Source organism: Hippoglossus stenolepis, chromosome 16 (genome assembly GCF_022539355.2).
Source record: "Hippoglossus stenolepis isolate QCI-W04-F060 chromosome 16, HSTE1.2, whole genome shotgun sequence".
NCBI lineage: Eukaryota > Metazoa > Chordata > Actinopteri > Pleuronectiformes > Pleuronectidae > Hippoglossus > Hippoglossus stenolepis.
This window is the reverse complement of record NC_061498.1, coordinates 13451745-13473203: the sequence shown is the minus strand read 5'-3', so window position 1 is coordinate 13473203 and position 21459 is coordinate 13451745. Positions and strand designations below refer to the sequence as shown.

Below are 21459 nucleotides of genomic sequence, written 5' to 3'. Positions count from 1 at the left end.
AGAAAATAAACATGTTTTAATGTATTGCCACAAATGCACCTATTTGCTGTATTGCTTCCTTTGTAAAATAAATGTTTTAATATCGGCAAAATTAAACGCCAATACCAATGAATCAGTGAAAGGCTGAAATTGTCTAACAGATAAATTGGTCGGGCTGTTGTCAATACTCATCATCATCATGGTTATTGTTTTTATTATCATGTAAATGTGTATTTACATGACGTGAAAATAGGAGCTGATCCCAAATGAATCCTTGCCTGATCTGTTACAGTCTGTTTGATGCTTCATTGTAGTTTCTGTGTAGGGGGTATAGCTCAGTGGTAGAGCATTTGACTGCAGATCAAGAGGTCTCCGGTTCAAATCCGGATGCCCCCTTCCTTTTTACTTTTTAGAGAGGTAGAACAGGTCATTGACCAAACTGGTAGTTTCAACATGACGAAGTGTCCCTGGACAAGAAACGGAACCCACCATGTGCTGCTAGCGTTTGTGATAGATAGATACTGTACTAGTGAAAGACAGTGTCGTATAAATGCAGTGTAAAGAGTGTAAACTCACCATAAAGCGTAGGAGAGTCCAATATAAATGCATTTACCGTGTGGATTTAAGTTAATATTAACCTTGTTCCTGAGTTTTAGTGTGCAGCAGATCTCAAACGGTTTCAGAGCAGCAACTTAGATCATCACGTGAACGCTTCAAAGCTTCGAGAATCAGAAACATCCGGGGGAACCGTCCAGAGGAATATCAAACAAACTGAAGAATCAAACGAATGGAAACACGATGAGTTGAGTGGAATGATGTGGCTTCGAGCTAATGTCTTCCATGTTCCCTCTACATGCATCATGTAGAATATCAAGTTTATAGATGACATGTTCCAGAGCTCAGCGTGCACATGTGTTTCCAGGTTTTTATTGTGTGCACCCAGGGAACATAAAGGAGATGCTCCGTGCTGAAATGAGACATTTTGGACAGTTGAGGGATAGTCACAGAGATGATGGACATGTCTTTATGTCTTAGATACATGTGGATAGAGTAACTGGGATTCTTTACCTGCTCTGTTATATGTGCTTCATATTGAATCATTGTTGTAAAACCACGAACTATAAATAGCAGGCCTGTAATTTTACCATCCAGCTGAGACTTCTGTGGTCGCTCAGATCCCCCATGACGCTGATACGGTTGGAGGGGGGAATCAAACACACTGTGGCGGTTACTTGTGGGTTTGTGGGCACTATGGTGAGGAAGTGGGCTTGTCTGGAAAAACTGGATTTAATCTCTGGTATTCAGTGGTAATGTCAGATAGACTGGGTTGATTTCAAAGGGGGGCGAAACATGTTTTGTATTTTTCTTTGAGAGGAAGCACAAAGACGAAATAAAGTGTGAACGGAAAGGGAGGTTAGAGCCAATACAAACGGAGAACTTCACTTTTTCACTTGCCATTTTAATGACTCATATTGTTTTTATGAGTCCAAAGGCCGAGTCAAGTTTTTGAGGTGGAACAAATTGCTTGCCAGCCCAGTAGAAAGAGGCAGCTCATTTCCTTATTTCCTTATGTACTTTTTTACAGTTCTTATTCACAGCAACCACGGCTTTCAAACCTTCACTGAACTATGGAGATTTTCTTGAAATTTTTCCAGAGGGGCTGTAGGTGAAAACGTAAATCTCTGAGTCAGTTGCTCCAGAGATTTTCCTGTTTTGAAAGGCAAAAGCTCATGTCAGAAAAATGGCTATCGACAAAAAATGATCTTAATGAGATGCATAACAACCACAAAGACTTTGCTTTTTGATATTGTCATTTGGGGGTCGCGACCTCTTACCTGTCTGTGGCCAGGGGCCCATTTTCTCATAATACATACGTGCTCTGGGACATTTTACCTCTCAAACAATGCATGCTGGGACGTCTGTTAATATGCCAATCTTGTTGAGATTCATTGAAATAATAAAACATGGCAACATTCAACTTTACATCCTCCGGTTTCTAAGCAGATTATATGAAAGAAAAGGTTTACAGCAGACTGTAATGAATCTAAGCGCGGCAGAAAGAGGCGGTTAATCGAGAAGGAATGAAGGCCACAGAGACCACCCCCTCTGCCTGGTTTCTGAAACTCGCCTTTAAATGCCTTTCTGTGCTCACTTTTACAAGGTGAACAAAAGGTCTTGTCAGAAGCCACAAAGAAAAGAGGTAACTCATGTTCTGTTTGTCCCAGAATTAAAATGAATAAAACACCTGCAGTGGAAAATAAGTTTTTTTCCATGCAAATGTGTTCGGAAAGGCACCTTTGTGGTGCTGCGAGCAAAGCCAGAGGAGTTAACTGAGGAAATGTATTACAGCCAAGGGTGTGACTGAGCTGTTCCTTCAGACAACTCTAAGTACAACGCTGACTATTGGGATTGGATTCAGGAAAACATGTGTGTACACAGAGGTCATGTTCTTGCACCAAAGCAAAACTCGACATTTGTTAGACTGTAAACGGTCTCAGTATGGTGATTGCTGGCAGTCGGTGGGTGTTTCTGAGGCTCCAGCAGCTGCGCGTTGGTCTAAATGGAACTCGCGTCTTTCGGTCGGCCAGCGCCAGACGGCACTCGGTTGTGAGAGCCAGAATTTGAATAACAAGTGTTCAGGAATGGCCAACTGTTCAGAGTCCTCACAAGGTCAGCGAAGAACAATAGAGGCCGTTTCTCTGGTGAACACCCAGCTCACACCCGGCTGAGTTTAAAGAACGTCACCTTGAAACAAAAAAGGAGAGAAGCGAGTCTGATTTGGAAAATAAGTGTTGAGTGTTGTGAGTTTTTCTCCAGGTGCAGTTTGAAACACACCTTTTCATGTGACCACCTGCAGCTGTGTTTTCTTTAGGTCAATGTTTTACTTGCATTATCTCTCTCACACACACACACACACACACACACACACACACATACATTCATTTCCTGGAGATACCCTCACCATAACCCCTACTTGCCTAACCCATACTTAACCCTACTGACCCTAAACTATTTTTTTTTTCCTTTATATTATATAAAAATATGATGTGTCCCCAATGGTATTCTATGACACACACACACACACACACACACACACACACACACACACACTAACCCAAACCTAATTCTAACCCTAGTAACAGCCCATTAAAGGTGGGTCTGACACACACACACACACACACACACTTACACACTCAAATAGAGAGGGAGATAGCCACGCCCCATTGAATCGTCACTGAATGGCACGCTGCATTCACTGAGCCCCTCTCCTCCAGGGGGCGTGGCCACCACAACAAGCTTATATATTTCTCCTCCTATCGATTCTCTTATTCTGCTCCCAGCTATGCAGCCCGACGGACCCTACATCTCTGCTCCTGTGTTCCCTTAGGTTTAAACCCACCATATGGACTTTGTATTGGAGACCCCCGCCGCGTCATAGTCTCGAGTTGTGTTTAATTGTTTAATTGGTTCTCATCATGCTGAAGAACAATGCGAAGAAGGCAGCGATCACCGCGGCCAGCGCAGCATCCCTGGGTCTGCTGCTGCTCGTGCTCACCGTGCAGCTGCGCCGCGTGCAGGTGGACGAGGTGACGCGCGTCGAGGAGCCCGCGAGCGCGCAGGTGAAGACGGGCTTCTCCGCGTACTTCACCAAGCTGACGCGCGGCCGGCGGGAGGCGGCGGTGCCCGCGCGCTCCGCCGGCTCCGCGCCGCCGCCCCCGGCCGAGGACATCACCGCCGACGACGTGTTCATCGCGGTGAAGACCACGAAGAAGTTCCACCGCTCCAGACTGAGCCTGCTGCTGGACACGTGGATCTCCAGGACCAAGCAACAGGTAAAGGGCGCATGCAAACTTTTAAAATGTTGGCCATGAATCACTCCGCACGCTTTCATCAACTCCTCCACTGTGCGTGCACATTTAAAGGGTGCAATCTGTTCGTGTCATTGTGTTCTGGGTGCACAGCTGAACAATGACCCAGTGCACACATGGAGGTGATGCCTGTTGGCTTCACTGCTGTATTGTTCCACTACCATGTCGCCAGATGACGCACTGGAATAACCTCCCAGCCCCTGTTAACCGTGCTGAATTTCCTCCCCGGCTCTGTCACTTTTTATTCTCCCCTGAGTGATGTCCCTGAGAACGCAGGGAGCAGTTTCAGGACTCCCTCTTCTCCCTCTCCCAGCCCCCCTCTGCTCCCCACTCCCTATTATCCCTCCTCTTCTTTGGGTGTCCCCTGTGAATGCCCCCGGTGCAATGGATGCCTCACAGCACCGAGTCCAGCGCTGTCCCCCTTCCAGGATCTTAACAAAGCGTCTTTCTGAAGGGGGGAAGAAAAGCTTTTTCCCCCAGCCCCTTGTCTCCCCTCTCTCCATGGGAACGTGGGAGAGCTGAGTCTGGGTCACTCGCTGAAGGGATGGGAAAAAAACTGGGGGGCTTCGTGAAGGGGATGCATGGGGACAAAAGGGGCGCATCTATAGGCAGGGGTGGTGCTGGGAAGTGGAACGCTGGGTATGAATGTGTGGCCCTGAGAACCAAGCGTCTGCAGGGGGGTGCACGCACGGCTGCAGTGTGAAGGAAACAGGGGCCAGTCAAAATGATTTTTATCCCGCACCCAGAGGTGTCAGATTCAAAACGTCTTTTTGATTGGCCTCAGACTCTGTCACACACATCTTTTACAAACTCCCCCTTTTGTTGCAAGCACTGGGAAAGTTTGGGGAGATGCTCTTGAGATGTGTGTGATGTCAGGAAAATTGTGTCAGATCACACAGATAACCTGCATCTGACTCAAGTCACTAACCCCCCTCCCTAACCAGACTCTTATCATCTGCTTATTTGCAAAGTGATTGTGCTAAATACTTGTAATTACTGTGCTGGATGTTGTTGTTAACCCATCGCACAGAGTTAACAGCAGGGCTCACAGGACAGGCAGCTGGTGGGTGACTGCGCTGACAAAAAAGACAGGGCGAGCACCACAATGCCGGGTGGGAGTTCCCGGATAGAAGGGTGCCAGGTGGCCGAGAGAGAGACGGAACAAAGGGCGGCCTTAATGCCAGCCATACGATGCTCTGAGTTTCCCACCGTGTGCATATGGCCATCCTCCGTGTTCAGGTTTGATTCTCACGCTCAGCTGATGAACATCTGTCGTGTCTGGACCACTTTTGTGGCACGGGGGACCAAAGTATTACAGAAGCAGAAGCGAGTACATGCGAGTTTCTCGGATAAGAGGGAAGACTTCTTTACTCTCGGGCAGCTGTATTCATGAAGAAAGGGGAGGGCAGATTATCTCTGTGATGCCTCTGCTGACATAATAATGCCTGTGGCCTTCTGAATGTTTGAGCCCATTCAAAGCACAAATAGGACTTTTTTTTGGTAAAGCCAATCAGTAAGAATCTGGGTAAATGGTTCCCTTTGTGGCTTAGAAATGTCAAACCTGAGAAGTTTCTGGAAATCAATTTGAAATCAAAATTTTGCCTTTTATAAAACATGTAGCACCCTTTCATGATTTCTAGCAACTCCCCATTCTCCACACCGGAACAATCATACTGAGAGGGGGAGGGGGGCGGGGGCACAGAATGGATCATGAGGTTTCCTTCCCCATGCAATCAAAAACTTAAAGTTTCGAACCTTAAGCTCCCTTTCCTGAACTGATTTGTCAAACTGCAGAATGCTCAGTAGCAACTTTTATCAAAGCCTACATTCATTTTTTTGCGAACGTCTCGACAGCTGGTGTCCGCATCTTTGTGGCGGTGCTCCCTGCATCCTGCTCTTAAGAGTATGGTAATCAGCCAGCGCTGCAACAATGAGCGCTTTTAGCATCTAGAAGAAGAAAAAAAAGACACCCTCGACGCTGTATGTGAGTGAGTTGAATGGCTGCACATTGAAGCGATTACAGCAGAAGTGGTCCGAAAGATGGTGGGCGTCATTCAAGTTGAGGGCCTGGTTCGAGTACAAGACAAGTTTATGTGCAGAATCCCACTCTGCGTATTCTTTATCTTCCTCCTGTCATCGCACTGCGACTTGTTTTCCAAATCATTAGTGCCGAGGGGACAAAAGTGCTGAAAGGGCTTTAATGTCTGGGACAGAAGCGGGACGGAGTCAGGGTGGAGGTGGTGGCCGGGGGAGCCGTGATCCCCTTCCTTCCGGTGGAGCTGGAGACAGCCAGCCAGCCAGGCAGGCACCACGTCCAGCTCAGACAGGGCCGCGCCAGGCCTTCCTGTGGTCGGGAGCCAACCCCCACCCCTGGACCCCAACCTCATCCTTTCTCTTTGCTCTCTTGTCCTCACCCCCCCTCCTCACCTCTCGCTTCTTATCTCTGCTTCACACGACCCGGTTTTTTTATTTATTCTTTTTTTATTGTTCTTGCTTGAATTAGTATTCCATGAAAGTAACTGTTCCTATAAGTTTCAGTTAAGAAACAAAGAGAGAAAGAAAAGAGAGAACCCTTCCCCGGGAACTTTCTCTTTAGTTAACTCCGGCAGCTGTATGCAAATGCCGGCAAACATATTTAGAATTTACCCAGTGGAGACTTTACCCAGCATGAAAACTCACAGCATTGTTCTATTCAAGGGGCTCCGGCCGTGTATGTGGCCCAGAGGGGAGGAGAGGGAGGAGGCAGGATGAGGGGGTGACAAGGGGGTGAATGGCCACACACGGTTTTCGATTTACTAATCAGCAGTGAGATTCCTCCCCACACCCTCCATCCCTCCCCTCCCTCCCTCTCTGTCAGTGCCCTGGCAGCTCTGGCAGCTGCCTCAGTGATTAGGCCGTCTATTCAGCGGCCTCTAAAGCAAACAGTGCCAGCCTCTGATCCCGTTACCAGTGAAACCACCACCCTGTCTTAAACAAATACAGGATCAAGGCTCCGGCATTGGGCAACATCTGCGCTGAGTCTGATCCATAAACGCTCTGAGCTGTGTTTTCCATTCAGAGGAAAAAATAGGGTTGAAAGATGTCGTTTTATTCTGAAATCAGCGGCCTGTTTATAGACGGCACAAGTAGTCGCGGTTGCTCGGCAGCAGGCTTGCATTCTTGCAGGAATGTGAGTTAAAACTGATAAAAAATACGGACTCTGTCAGCGAGGCATCAGGCTGCACGACCTGGCATGTAGAGACACGTGGCGTAGATAAGGCGGCGTGATGTGCGGCAGGTGCTGCCACACCTCAGATGAAGAGTAAACAGACCACTGGCAGTTACAAAAACCGGCGGCCTTTTCATCATCGCCATTCACCAGCTAGCACCTGCTCGGCGTGAGCTGCCACAAAGAGGAGTCTAATCTCCCCCCCGGCCTTTTTAAAAAGCGTGTTCCTGTAAGGTGCTCTTTGTTGTTAACTCCTTTTATGACTAACTGCTACATCTAACAAGAGCCTGCAGGTTCACGGTCTGATTCCTTTAACCTGTGGACTCTGTCGGGCATAGAGCGGCGAGGATAAAGAGGACGGTGGTGGTGGTTGATCAGATGTGTGTTGACTGTAACATTTGTATGCTACAGTTTTAGCCGCATTCAACACATGTTTGAGCTCGGCAGCACGTCCAGCAGGGTGCAGGGGCTCGGCCGGGGGATGGGATACATGAATGGGGATGTGTGTGGGGGCGGACAGTCTGCCTCCTCCTTTGTTCTATGTCTGGGATGCTTCAGGAGGCTGCATAGTTGCCATGGAGAGAGTGAAAACGCAGGACAAAAGGCCTTTATTAGAGCAGGGGGTTGTTTAACTCAGTGTGTTTTCCACTGCATAAAGGACACGGTGATTGATGCTAATCACACCCGGGTTTCATAGGAGGAAGAGGGACTTTGCGCACGCTGTTAAATTTGATCACGTGACCGCTTCACATGATCGACCGAACCCAAGCTGCTCTGATGTAGTGGGTTTAATGAGCAAGTCCACTAATCTGTGATGTCCTCTGTTTGGTTTACAGACGTACATCTTCACAGACGGAGAAGACGAGGAGCTAAAAAAGAAAATGGGTGAGTTTCATGAGGGGGATTTCATCTCGGGAACAGATATGCACATTGTTTTATTGGATAAGGGGCCAACTGTGAATTTGTGAGGACATAAAGGGCATAACAATTTGGCTTTGGCCTTTTGTGCCTCTGGGAAAGATGGCATTCAAATACATAGAGCCTCCATTGATGTTGTCCACTCATATGTTTTTTTCTCTGTTGCCACAGGGAGTCATGCAGTCAACACCAACTGCTCCGCGGCTCACAGCCGACAAGCTCTGTCTTGCAAGATGGCGGTGGAATATGATAAGTTCATAGAGTCCGGGAAGAAGTAAGTGCCACCTACACGCCACATTTGTTTATCATAAATGGTGATCGTCGCATGAATCTCTGGATCTAAATATTCCTCTGTTTCTGCTTCTTAGGTGGTTCTGTCATGTCGATGATGACAACTACGTGAATGTTCGGAGTCTAGTGAAGCAGCTGTCCCAGTACCCCCACACCCAGGACATGTACATCGGCAAACCCAGTCTGGACCGGCCCATCGAGGCCACGGAGAGGCTGGGCGACAATAAGATGGTATGCATCCAAAACATATTTGTTTATGAATATAATATTTCAAGGTCACAAGACAGGTTATTTGTCTGAAAATACTGTAAATTAAAGCATCTCTTCTGTCCCCTCTTAAAGAAACCAGTCAACTTCTGGTTTGCGACTGGAGGAGCCGGTTTCTGCGTGAGCCGGGGTCTGGCGCTGAAGATGAGCCCATGGGCCAGGTAAGAATCAGATTCGCTTACACACACTGTGTATTATCACTTTACTGCAGAGACCTTACATTTGTAAATCAGTCTTAGGATGAAAAAAGCAAAAATTCCTCAAATGTCAGTCAGACATCCACCGAATATTGAGAAATATTGTGTTAAGTGTTTACTAACAAGGGGGGAAACATTCCACATTCCTTTAAAATCATTACAAAACTATGTTGTGTCACACCAGCACTGACCAGGTATCTCTCCTATCTTCATGTCTTTTCAGTGGCGGGCACTTCATGAACACAGCGGAGAAAATCCGTCTGCCCGACGACTGCACCGTCGGCTACATCATCGAGTCGGTTCTCGGGGTTCCGCTCACCCGCAGCAACCTGTTCCACTCGCACCTGGAGAACCTGCAACTGGTGTCGCGATCTGAGATTCACAAACAGGTGAGAAACTCAAGATGATCATTTAATATCAGACAGGATTCTTCTGTCTTTAGAGCTCCAGAAGGTGGTTTCTTTTTTTTTGTGTCGCTCATGTTTCTGTTATAACCTTTCTTCCAGATCACCCTCAGTTATGGGATGTTTGAAAACAAGAGCAATATTATCAATTTGAAAGGGGCGTTTTCTGTGGAGGAGGATCCATCAAGGTGAGAGATCTGTCTGTATTTAATGACGTGACTCAGATTTCATCGACCCGTCTTCACTTGTCTAACTCTAACCTTTTCTGTTTCATCCAGGTTCAAGTCTGTGCACTGTCTCCTGTACCCAGACACCCCGTGGTGTCCTCCTCAGGTTGCCTATTAGGGCGACTGCTCCTTTCTCATCCTCGTCCCCCTCGTGCCTCGGTATCTGAAAGGCTCGAGGGGACCAGTGTTTGGTATTTGACCGCGCGGCTGCTGTTACTGCAGTGGTGCGCGGTCTTTAATAGTTTAACTGGGCTGCTGTGCGGCCCGCATCGGGACTATTCCTTCCTGTCCGGATCCAGGAACACCCCCTGCTCCCCATGATGCTGGGGGCGGAGGGCTCCAGCTCCTGGCAGGAAGTAGCTTTCAACGCTACGCTTTGCAGGCAATCATTTGAGCTTTGTGATGTATATGTTGCTTGTAAATGTTTGCAATTCTCATAGAATGTATTGTCATATATTTGAGCCTTTTTGCCAGCTTTACATGAATTTCTTCTTTTGTTTAAGCTTTTAAAAATGCCTTCAGGTCCATGGTATGTGTGTATATATGTGTATGTGTGTATATATATATATATATATATATATATATATATATATATATATATATAATTGGCTTTTCCAGGAATTTTTGTTCCGACCTTTTCATCCAGATGACTCCGGACAAACGCTCTATTATGAAGATGTTACTGTGCTTTTTAAGTTTACAGTGTTGTTACTCCCACTAACCTGAGCTGGCAGTAGGCAGATTTCCAAAAGCATCCTTTGCTTGTGACCTAATCTGAGGTTCATCAGGACAAAGCACTTTTACGTTTTTTGATATTTTTTGGGTGAACTGACCTAATTTACATCCTTGACATTCCTCAGATTTGTGTCCCAATGAACGAAAAAAGAAAATAACCCCCTCAAAATCTCAGCATCTATTCATTCTTATGTATTTAATAACACTCCTTGCAATCAGGGAGGAATAATGAGAGGAAGCGATTTTGATTCGGAGGGGGTTACAATCAGCTTTTGATAAAAGATGTTGATCTTTGTTTGAAAATTGCACAGCTGAATTTCAAATGACTGGTGTTTGCTCCTGAGAAGACGTTCACCTCCAGAGGTTCAACAGCGCAGAAGCTTAAGCTCGAGACAGAGAAACCCAAAATAACCATGTTCTCTAAGTAATAAGCACATGTGTAATCCCAGCCTCAGTCTATAATAGTTTGCACAAAAGACTGATGAGCCTCTCTGTTATTATTATTATTATTATTATTATTAACATGAATGTTCTTTATTTACACATAATATTGGCTGGTTACTGTTGAGGCCTGTGAGGTGAAAACTTAGCAGGAGCAACACCCGTGTTTCCACATGGAGGCGTTTATTCCCTCTGTGTATTCTCTCACCCATATTGGGTTTCGCTGTACATCTTGTTTACAGTATTGTGTACTGTGCCTTTTGTTTAAATGAGTAGTTACTGTAAATGTTTAGAATGTAATTCCCCCCTTTTGCGGTTTACATATGCTGTTAATGACCTGGACATGATTGTTGTACAGCTTTGAACTGTGTGACTAAACAACTGTGGTTTTTATTCTCCAGTATCTGGAGGGGTTCAAACTGTTTATTCCCAATGCCGGCTTCTCAGGAATTATGAGCTTGATGGTGGCGTCTGCTGCCTGAAGGGACCCACAGTGGGACCTGAAACTTTGAATAAAAGAGCATAACCACTGAGAAACTTTACATATTTGGTCGTGTTTTTATTTGTGAGTTCACCATTGTACACGTAATGTTCAGAACAATCCGTCTTAACTTGCTGAACACTTAAATGGCACATGAGCTTCAGTCAAATAGACAATCTGATGGCAAGGACATTTATTTATTTACTTTGTAGATTTCTATTTCATATAGGCTGCATAAACAAATTAATCCAAACCATTAGAATATATACATTTCAATGCAATTCAATGCTTTACAAATGTCTATATTTTGTTAATTCCAATCAAATTCCACCGAGTGACACCATGACAACTAAAAAGGCAGAATCATCAAATATTTCACAGAAATAACTGAACTAAAGTCAATGCACATTATTGTAGCAGAACCTTCTGCTACAATACCTGTTTTTTCTTTGTAACACCATTTTACACCTGAGGAACCTCTTGACTTAGAATGATGGTTAGAGGCTAATACCTAAAACCAATCTTAAACCACATCCCTCTACTACAATACAATGAACTATTTAATTATGAAGATTATAGATACAGAGTAGAGTACTTTTACTTTTGTTATTCTGAAGAATAATAAAATGTAAAATCAACACACTGATGCTTTACAGTGTTATGTAATGTACAGTTTATTGGCTGTTACTAGTTGCTCAATACTGGAATCTTAAAAACCCTTTATGAGCATGTAATAAATAATGTATTGTTATTGTATGTTAAATTCAGGCAATCAACTTTTATTAGTAAATTTGGTCCAACATTTCCCACAGTCTATGGCGGTAAAGGGGGTGCAAAACCACTCTCACAAAGGCCGATCCCATGAGTAACAATTCTGAATGACCAAGTCTAAAGAGTAAAACATAAGTTCTGTCACGAGAGAAAAAACTGCCACAACTGCAACTGCTAAAACAATGAGGTCTGGCTCTGTGTGGATGGTAAAAATATTAAGGACCATAGCGCAAGCATGCGGTAGTCCAACAGCGTAAATAGTGCTTCAGTACTTACTTACTAGTACTATGAAAAGTGTGAAACATATTGGTTCATTATGAAACCACAGTGGGACAAATTAAAAATTAGAAACAGTGTCATGGTTGCTAGCTACAACATCCAAATGTTGCTTGAATGCTAATCCATCACTTCAGTGTTGCTATCTTTAAGTTGGCGATGTGAATACTTCCACTGGTGATTGTGATGAATGGTCCCATTCAACGTTTTCCCAGCATCAACAATAGAAGAGCCTCATGAGATATTTTACTCCATTCTGACAAAAAGACAGATTACGTACTTACTTACTCAGTCAAAATTATGCTCCCAGCCTCCAGCACACACTGGCTGAACCCCGGCAGGCCTGAAGATCCATCACCAGAGCCTCACATGAGAGACAAATCACCCAGAGAGACATCCTCACCACAAACCATAATCACAGCTTTGCCTTCCAGTTATGTATAGTGGGAAAAACTGCAGTGTTTAATGTGTCTAAACTTTGTGTTCAACATCAGTCATCTGCGCCTTGCTTTCTCCTCTCCATTGACTCGTAAAATGTTTCCACTGAATCTGCACAGAGGTTTCAAATCATCCGTTGGGTAAAATAAGAAACAATCCCAGCAGTTTGATTTGTAGCTTCATTCAGTGTCAAATCGGCTTCTCCCGGCTCGCTAACAAGAGGAAGAGACAGATCCCTCCTCTGGCACTGCACCCATGGGAAAAGAGGGCCCGGGGATTAAGCATAAAACTCTTGTATTATTAAACTGGCAAGCTGTGAATGTGCAAACAGTAATCGGATCAGCAGCAGTTTGATCTGTTGCTACAAAAGAGAAAAGTTGTTACATAAATAACAAAATCAGATGAGTGTTGGTCTAATCTGCCCTTAATCGTTTTAAGCTCCGACTCTCAAAACTACCACTTTTATGTAACAGGTCCCATCCAAAGAGTGTTTATGTTCACCGAACGGCAACTTTACTTCACAAAGACGTGTGCATCTGCAGCATTGCAATGGAAAACGACTTTCACATTTTATTCCCAGACCATTTCCCTCGGCTCGTTTGTAATCTCTCTGAATCGGTGATCCTTCAAACATACCAGAGTGTCACATCTGCGAGTAACTTTGCAAGAATGGCAGTTGTTGCATGTGAGTGCTTTCTCCGCTGTTTATCTTCCCTGAGCATTTGCTATTGTAGTCCTGTTTGTTCCCATACCAGCAGACGCAGCATAATAAATACAGCGGGTTTTAAGTGTGCGGGATCAGCCGCTCAGTTTACATCGCAAGCTGAGGCCAAACGTTTTCAGCGCCACACGGAGGGACAGATTTTACAGAAAGGAGGACACTAATGGCACCATTATACCTCAGAGTTCAGACTTACTGAACCTCACCACCCCTGACCTTGAAATCCAAGATGGCCCCTCTGTATATCTGCAGTTGTGAAAGTTGTAGTTTATACTGTTTATTAGCACTTTTGTCATTAAATGTGTCGTACAGGTAGTACTGTCCAATTACTGTCTGTGGACATTTTACTACGGTGTTAGTATAATGCGTTGGTATGAACTGTTTTTGCTAACAATGGCTAAACAACTGGCTAACGTAAAAATTGTTCCTGTGCAACTCGAACGCTATCAACTCGGGTGTTTAGGTGAGACTTCATTCCGAGGGCCGATCTCCGAGCGCCGAGATGGGATGGAACGTTGCATACATATAGCAGCAGGGGAAAAATTGCTACTGGCAACGGGAAAGGTGTTAATTCTCTTTTTTAGAAAACCTGCATATACAGTACCTGATAATTTTGGTGTAAAAGATGTTTTAGAGGTGCTAGGAAGTGGGTTCATGAAGCATTGAGACGTATCCAGGGCAACTACTTCACCCTGTTTTCAGTGTTTTCAGTTGTGCTATGGTAAACTGGCAGCATGTCAACATCAAAAGAAGATATGATATGTATCACAGGGGCAATGCAAATCGTGCACAGAAAGTAATAACTTACATTATTCCTACCACATGATGACATATGGCTCGTGCAGATAAAGTGTTCCCATTGGTTGCAAAAGTGAATGTATTACTTCACTCTAAGACTTCAGAGTGATGTCATGATGATGTCAGACCCACCGTATGACCTTTCATTAATTTGTGATCTATAAAAGCTTTAGGTTGTGTCTATTTTTTTTTTCTTAATATGCTTGATTTCATTTTCTGACTTCATTGTGACTTCTCCATGACGAATATGACGGTGATTAATTGTTTGATCAACATAAGCTGTGGATTCTCTCTCTATTCCTATTAAATGAGGAGATATCTTGGAAAATGTGTTTTTCAGACCATATCTTTGTCAACCCTAACCTTTGACCTTTGACTGATCAACTCCAAAAGTGAATCATCTGAAGATACCCTCCCAAGTATCACTCCCACTCAGTTTAGTTAAAATTCATTGATGCTTTGCTGAGTTATTTTGTACGAATACATACACCCACAGAATGGGAACAATACCCTGCCATTGCACAATTTGTTAAAAAGTCAGTATCGTGACTGGAAGTGTGACTCAGGTGTGTGACTCTAACTTTCGAGCGCTCGTGTGATTTCAGCTGTTTTGCATATAGAGCACAGTGAGTGTGATGTGGCAACAGATAACAAGAAAACAAACACCCAACTGCAGCCGTCCACCGCTGCCCGACCACCTGCCTGTCATCCCCACCGCGGTGAAACATGACTGCAGGCTGGAGCTGCGGATGATTATCTGCCACTGATAAAGGATCCGGCTTCCAAAATGTCATCGCGCTCTGTTTACACAACATGAAGCGCCTGCATGACTTGAGTCCGTCTCAGTTTGAGTCATAGTTGAAAAGAGATTCAGCCTCATTGCTCTTTTTTCTTTTCACCCCAGGCAGAAACAAAACACATGAACATGGAGCGTCTCGTCTGTCTCACATGAAATGACCCAGCAGCCGTCAGAAGTGTGATCGCTGAACCTGCTTCTCTTCCAGGAGTTCAACTTTTCATTTTCAGGATATTCTGTGCAACCTCACTGGTTTATTTAAACACAGAAAAATGGAGTCGAAAGATGATACTTGTGTTTATCATATATGGATTACTGAAGTGGGTTACCTGACCAGAGCCTGTGTATTGATTGAACAACCATAATGAGACGCCAGATTACAACAAAGTGACTCAAAACTATGACAAAAGGATGCAGAACGACTACACAGATATGAAAGGGACTGAACGGAGAAACGAAATGACTAAAGAAAGACAAAAAAAGATGGAAAGAGATCACAAAGAGTTGCAAAATGACTTAAAATGACAGAGGAGATGTAAAACGATGACAGAATGAGCCACAGACCTGCTAAACGGCCACAAAGAGATGCACAACGACTACAAAGACACACACAATGATGACAAAGAGATGCAGAGTCACATGTGGAAAAGGAAAAGCTAAATAATCAAAGAGAGACAAAACATCATCAAAGATATGCAAAATTATTACAAAGAGACATTAAACGACCACAAAGACGCACAAAATGAGCCACAGTCCTGCTAAACAACCACAAAGAGATGCTGGACTACAAACCCCGACACAAAATCAAAAAAAGGACAAAACGTTTTATTGTGGTTTTCTTAAGAGACAGAAAACAACCACAAAGATGCAAAAAATTACTTGTTTTTGTTTTTTTCCTGTCCTGAACATAAATTGTGAATAATTTGTAGAACTTTTCTTTCATTCACAACTTTCAGGAACTCAATACTTTTAATTTAAATGCATAAAAAGATGGATTTTTTTCATTTCTTATCTAGTAAAAGAACATCTCACAAACATGGGATATCGAGGTTTTTCAACAACAACATGATTAAAGCCTCGTCCCCGTCTGAAGGTGGACTGACAGGACACACTTGTAAATCTGTTAATGGTTTGTTCCCTGCTGATTAAAACACAAACACCGGGGTGAGCTTTCTCACACCTGCCATCGCTGCTCTGAGTGGAAGATGTGAAATTTCACAACACTTGTAAAATCACTCTTTTGTGTTTGTCTCAGCAACACAGCAGCACGTCTGACCGTCAAAACCCCAGAGAGGGAGCAGGGGAGTGGGAGCAGGGGAGTGGGAGCAGAGGAGTGGGAGCAGAGGAGTGGGAGCGGATGTGGCTCACAGTGGACGGCTGCCACAGAGGGACATTCCTCAGAGTGCAGGGGATTAGAGACGCTGGCCACTCGCACATTGTCTTCATGACTCTCCTCTGCTATATCAGTCAGTCTCCAATTAACAGGCCGCATTGTCTGCAGGATTAGCAGCGGCGGGACAAGCTCCGCTGGCCTGCAGAGAGATCTCACAGCAACTGGCACAGGCCTTAATCCTCCTGTACGTGTGCTCTGAGGACACGCCAAGTGGAAGTTTACCATAATCCAGGTATCACATAACCCCTCTAAAGAAGGACTTGAACTTTGTAGTAAGCAGCACTTGAGTGGCGGACTTGAGGAATTTGGAGGAGGACGAGGTTTTTCTGCCTCCAGCCGAGCAGGAGCTGCCGTTTTCCTCCTTAGTTAAAAGATGCACTGGAGCAAGCGAGTGATTTTCACACTGTTGTTTTTCTTTCAGACAATCAATTCGTCTTTGACTTTTGTGATTATTCCAATATTTCATCATCCACATTTTAACACCATTTGCAGAATAAAGTGGGAATCATTCGTTTTATTTCTGTAAATTAGTTTTCATTCAAATATCCACATCTGTTTCACATCTGCAATGAATGAAGAAAACAGACTTAAGAGCATTTTGAGGTTTTTAATAACCTACAGCAACAATTATTCCTATAAACACATTGTATTTATATAATTAAAGATGTGTTATATTAATTGTCATTAATTATCTGTTTATATACAATCATCCAATTATGGATCACTCACAGGAGGAGTTTCCAAAATCAACGGGATGATTTCAAAATTAGAGCTGAAACCTGCTTACAAGCATATAATAGTTTGTTATAAACTATTTAATTATTTTATTCTGCATTTAAACTATAAGCAGGGGTGTCAGCAGTCCAACATTTGTTCTTTTATATCAACACTTTTTGCTGAAAGGGGCATAAACAGATTGGTTTCCTATCGTACATTCAAGTCATTCAAAGATTCACCGATAGAAACTCCACAATCTGTTGTGTAATGGTCCTCATGCTCCAACTCGTAAAGTGAAAAAACAACAAGACAACATTCATCATTTCAGTCTGTCAATGTTCAAACGATGTAAAACTGCCTTTCAGAACAAAACACCATGGAAATATTTCAACAGTGTAATAATCTTTTAAAAAGTAGTCAGTTGTCTTATTATTACACCGACAAGGAGACATCAACTGTCAAACAGGCCAAAGAAAAAGAAAAAGACAGTTTAGATTGACAACATGAAAAATGGTTTCGGTGATTTAAACAGTCAGATAACTGTGACTAAAATTGACACTAAAGCTACAATAACAGAGTCAGGGAGCAAATGCAAATCCGGATGCAAATGATGCTGAACAACGTCAGAAAGTGATGAATCATAACTTCTGTTCACTTAAGGCTGCTTGAGGACAGCTGCTTGTCTCCTGTGCATGAATTGTGTCTCTGAACATTTAACGTGACCTCGGTGATAAGGATGCACACGTTTCCTGGCTCGGAGCTGAGATCATGTGGTTGAAGCTGCATTGTTGGTTCATTTTAAAGGTGGCAGTGAAGCACTGGATCATGAAAAGGTTCTTCACTCAGGCGACTTAAGACAACGGTGAAAGAACAGGGAGGAAGGGGAAGTGCTTTTAGAAAGTCACGAAGCATCTCAGTGAGCAGGGATGGGGGTGTGGGGGGGGACCAGACAGCTCCGCAAATAATCCTTCTCTGCCTACGTGCTCCCTCTGACTGGTCCGGGTGACGTGTACAAAGGAGGAGGTGAGGTGTGAATAACGAGAGCGCCGGCTCCCAGGACACACAGCTGCCTCCCTCTGAGCCACAGTGGAGACAAACCAGGGACCCTGTTTCCTTCGGCTCCCTTTAACTGGAGAGCAACAAAGAAGCAGGATTCCCTCCGGAAAACAGGAAAACTGCCTCATCCGTCCTGCAGCGACACGATGAGAGGAACGAGAGGCGACAGTGAACATGATGGAGAGGATGCAAGAAGCAGAACTTGTTTTCTGCCTCTTCTTAGTGCTTCAGAGGGAAATTTTGTTTCTGCTCCAGTTTGTTAATTTGACAGCTGTACAAAATATACAACTCACCATAAGAAAAGGAAAACGACAACAAAGCAGTGCTTAGTTGGGGCCCTTCTCACATTTCAGATGTTTATTATGTTTCTTTCAGACGTGCACTGAACTCCAGACATATTTCCTGAAATCAGTGCACTGGAGTGAGCGAGTTTGACCAAGTTTCTAACTCGTGACCGACTCGGAAACTGGAAAAACACAAATATCTGAGGGTGTAAAAGTGGTGCCATGCTCGTAGGAGACAAAGATGTCAACTTGCGGTGACAATGAGATTCAAGAGCTTTGGTTGATAAGGGCCGACGCCAGTGTCCATGTGCTGTAAACAAAAATCCATGATTGATGTCCTGCTCTGTCCAGACGCCTCCCCTCGTCTGGATGGTCCGGACATTTTAACATCATTGTGAACTTTAACACGTAAAATCTCCTGCTGCTTTCTTCATATGTGAGTCTGGAGAATATCCAAACCCCATTTTTTTTAGTTCTTGTCTGAAAATGGCTCTAGAGTTGTTTGCATTTCCCCCAGAGATTTCCTGCTGTAAATCTTCAAGTACAAATATATGTTTGTTATGTGTCAGAACTTAGTTTTGTCTTATTTCTTCTCCATTATTTATCTCACAACCCCTGAAATCTCTCTGGTGACCCTTGGAAGGGCCCAGACCCCCAGGTTGGTAACCACAGGACTAAACAACCAAACTGCTCAACTGCAACTTTTTATTAAATGCAAGAAAAAACATCATCGGTTTAACAACAGTCACGTAAAGTTGTTAATCGTCCATCAGATCTGAACATCACTATAATGATTATGGTTATTATTTCTACAGACTTCAGGTGTTGGATGTTCCTTGAACGCACCAATGAGGAGGATTTCCAAAATGCTCCTTGCTGTGTAACAAAAAATGTGTGTAACATCCACTGTGAGTCTCTGTTGTGTTATTTTCATCATGCTCTTGAACAAATGGAAACTCTCATGCAGCCAGTGAGGCCGGGAAACAATCTGAAAAATGGCATGTTTTGGAAAAAAGCCGTCAGTGCTGTGGCGTGGAAATGAAATCCTGCTGAAAACATGCAAAACCTCAAGTTTATGTTCTGCTCCATCATCTTTCTGTGAGTGTTTGACACCGGAGTTGCACTGAGCACAATGTGAACTATAGAACAGACTCACATACACACAGAGGAGGTTGTACAGGTGCATTTTGTAAATGGACATCTTGACTTGTGCAGCCTGAACCCTCTCGTGTGTCTCCTGGCAGCTGCCTGGCACCGAGAGGACGGAGCTAGAAAGACCTCATGGCAGAGCGCCCGGCCACACTCAGGAAGTGTCCTTGGGGGGGGGAGAGGATGGGGAGGAGGGGGGTAAGAGGGTGCAGGCCCCTCACCCGCCCTTCCCCTCTGCCCCCTCACCATTCAGCTCCCTCACCTCAAAGCATTAGAGACGCATTCCTCCGGTCCAGCAACAAGCAGGGTGATTCAATTTCCTCGACAGTGAGGGCCGTGTGAAATTTCATTTGCATCTGTGGGTCTGCGTGTATGACGGGTTGTAAAAAAAAAAGAAAGAAACTCAGCCTCCGTCATGCTTTGTTTGTTTACTGCTCTGTTTAGTCCGGCCCCTTGAAACCTCCCCAGTAAACAGCAGGGGCTCCAGGAGGTGATGGAGTCTCTATATTCCTCTTTAGAGACAGATAAAAAAGACAAAAAGCAGAGAACATACTGCCCCAAAATCTGAAAAAGACAAATTTTCATGACATGGTAAAAGATCAGTGAAGCATTTGAAAGCAAAATTAGGAGAAAATGATGAGGCCTGCTGGAAATATGTGAAGACAGATGAGATAAAAACAGTCTATTCATATCTGACCCCAGCCACCAGTCTTCCTCATGAGAAGTCAGTGTTCGTGGAGACAGCAGCTGCCGCTATGAAGGAAGTTGACAAAGCCCGTCTGGTGGCCCGGTGCTGACACTGACCTCTCGTCTGCTGTCGGCCCGGAGAGGTCAGAAACACAAGACTGCTTTTCTGCTCCGGTCAGAGGGATCTGCCTGCAGGCCTGCGCTCTGTCAGCATTAAATACTGATTAGAGAAATACAGCTTTCTTCAGAAATCATGCTCTTCAGTCTCATGGACGTTGGAGGAGGAAGTCATCACAGTCACACAAAAAGATTTAGAGAATCTTAATGTGTTTTTATCTTAAAAACCTGAAATAAGTGAATTTTGTGTTGCGACCTGAAAACGAGTAGTGAACCCAACACTGATATATTTTCACTTTGTTTGCAAAAACACTATCCTCCATTTGAAGTCCTGCTTTTAGACACCGGACACATACAAGTCACATATTCACTCTCTTTAAGCTCTGTGTTTGGTCTCCTCCATAAACTGAGGGAAATTGTTCTGGCTTCGTAGTTAGCTGCTAAATGCTGTTTGGTGCTGACTGGTTGACTGTTAAGTTGTGTTTTTAGTGGTTTTAACTACAACTAAAGTTGATGCTGAGAAACAGTGAGAATGAATAAAAACAGTAAAGTTGTGGGTCGTACAGGTAAAGAATGAGCTGAAGCTTGTTATAAAGCTGTGGAATGTTGAGGGGAGCTGCAGATTTAGGTTGATCATGAACGAGCTCTTTCACATTGTCACATTGTTTCCATGCAGTCATCTCATACATTGTTATAATAGAATAGAGATTAGTGATGTGAATAATCTTCTGTCTGATCTGGTGAAATAACATTTTCATGTCCTGGACCCTGGACTTGTCCAACGATCGTGTCTCCAGATGAAGTTTATCAAAATAAACATCATCTGGAGACGCTGCCTTCATGACAGACGGTCAGAAAATCTTTCCTGGGAAAAGTTATTGTTTTAAAAAGTGAAGATATGCCAAGATATGTACAAGAACATTTTAATTCCACATAAAATCTAATCTTCTTTCAAGTTCATACTCAACAGAAGTGATATCTATCAGTGATATATAAGTGGATTAATGGTTGGCTAGATGAGAACTAAAACACTCAGGAACAACTTACAGATCCAACATTACATGACTGATTTTATTTTAAGCCTTTGTAAATGAAAATATGACTTTTAAACACCTATTAAAGTTTTTTTAAGGAAACTGAAAGTAATGTTTTTAATACTCTTAAGATCTGCAGATAACATGTACACTATAAAGTCAGAATGACGTACACAGACAACAAAAAAATCATCTTTAGCATTAA

General features: G+C 43.8%; 1 protein-coding gene and 1 non-coding gene across 2 annotated transcripts; both read left to right on the top strand.

Annotated features, from left to right (window-relative positions):
* The first annotated feature begins 303 nt into the window (after positions 1-303).
* On the top strand, positions 304-375 carry trnac-gca. Its single transcript has one exon. It is a non-coding gene; the product is annotated as a tRNA-Cys (tRNA).
* Positions 376-3314: 2939 nt separating this feature from the next.
* Positions 3315-11078, top strand: lfng (LFNG O-fucosylpeptide 3-beta-N-acetylglucosaminyltransferase). Its single transcript, XM_035181278.2, has 8 exons — positions 3315-3812; positions 7893-7941; positions 8146-8248; positions 8343-8496; positions 8608-8693; positions 8953-9118; positions 9236-9321; positions 9412-11078. The coding sequence occupies exons 1-8, from the start codon at positions 3456-3458 to the stop codon at positions 9476-9478; spliced, it is 1068 nt and encodes a 355-aa protein (XP_035037169.1). The 5' UTR covers positions 3315-3455; the 3' UTR covers positions 9479-11078.
* Positions 11079-21459: the final 10381 nt, after the last annotated feature.

Excerpts from the sequence above, each read along its gene's own strand:
- lfng (XM_035181278.2), top strand. The coding sequence starts at position 3,456 with ATGCTGAAGAACAATGCGAAGAAGGCAGCGATCACCGCGGCCAGCGCA. Across the intron at positions 3,813-7,892 it reads TCTCCAGGACCAAGCAACAG|ACGTACATCTTCACAGACGG; the intron begins GTAAAGGGCGCA and ends TTTGGTTTACAG. Across the intron at positions 8,249-8,342 it reads TTCATAGAGTCCGGGAAGAA|GTGGTTCTGTCATGTCGATG; the intron begins GTAAGTGCCACC and ends TCTGCTTCTTAG.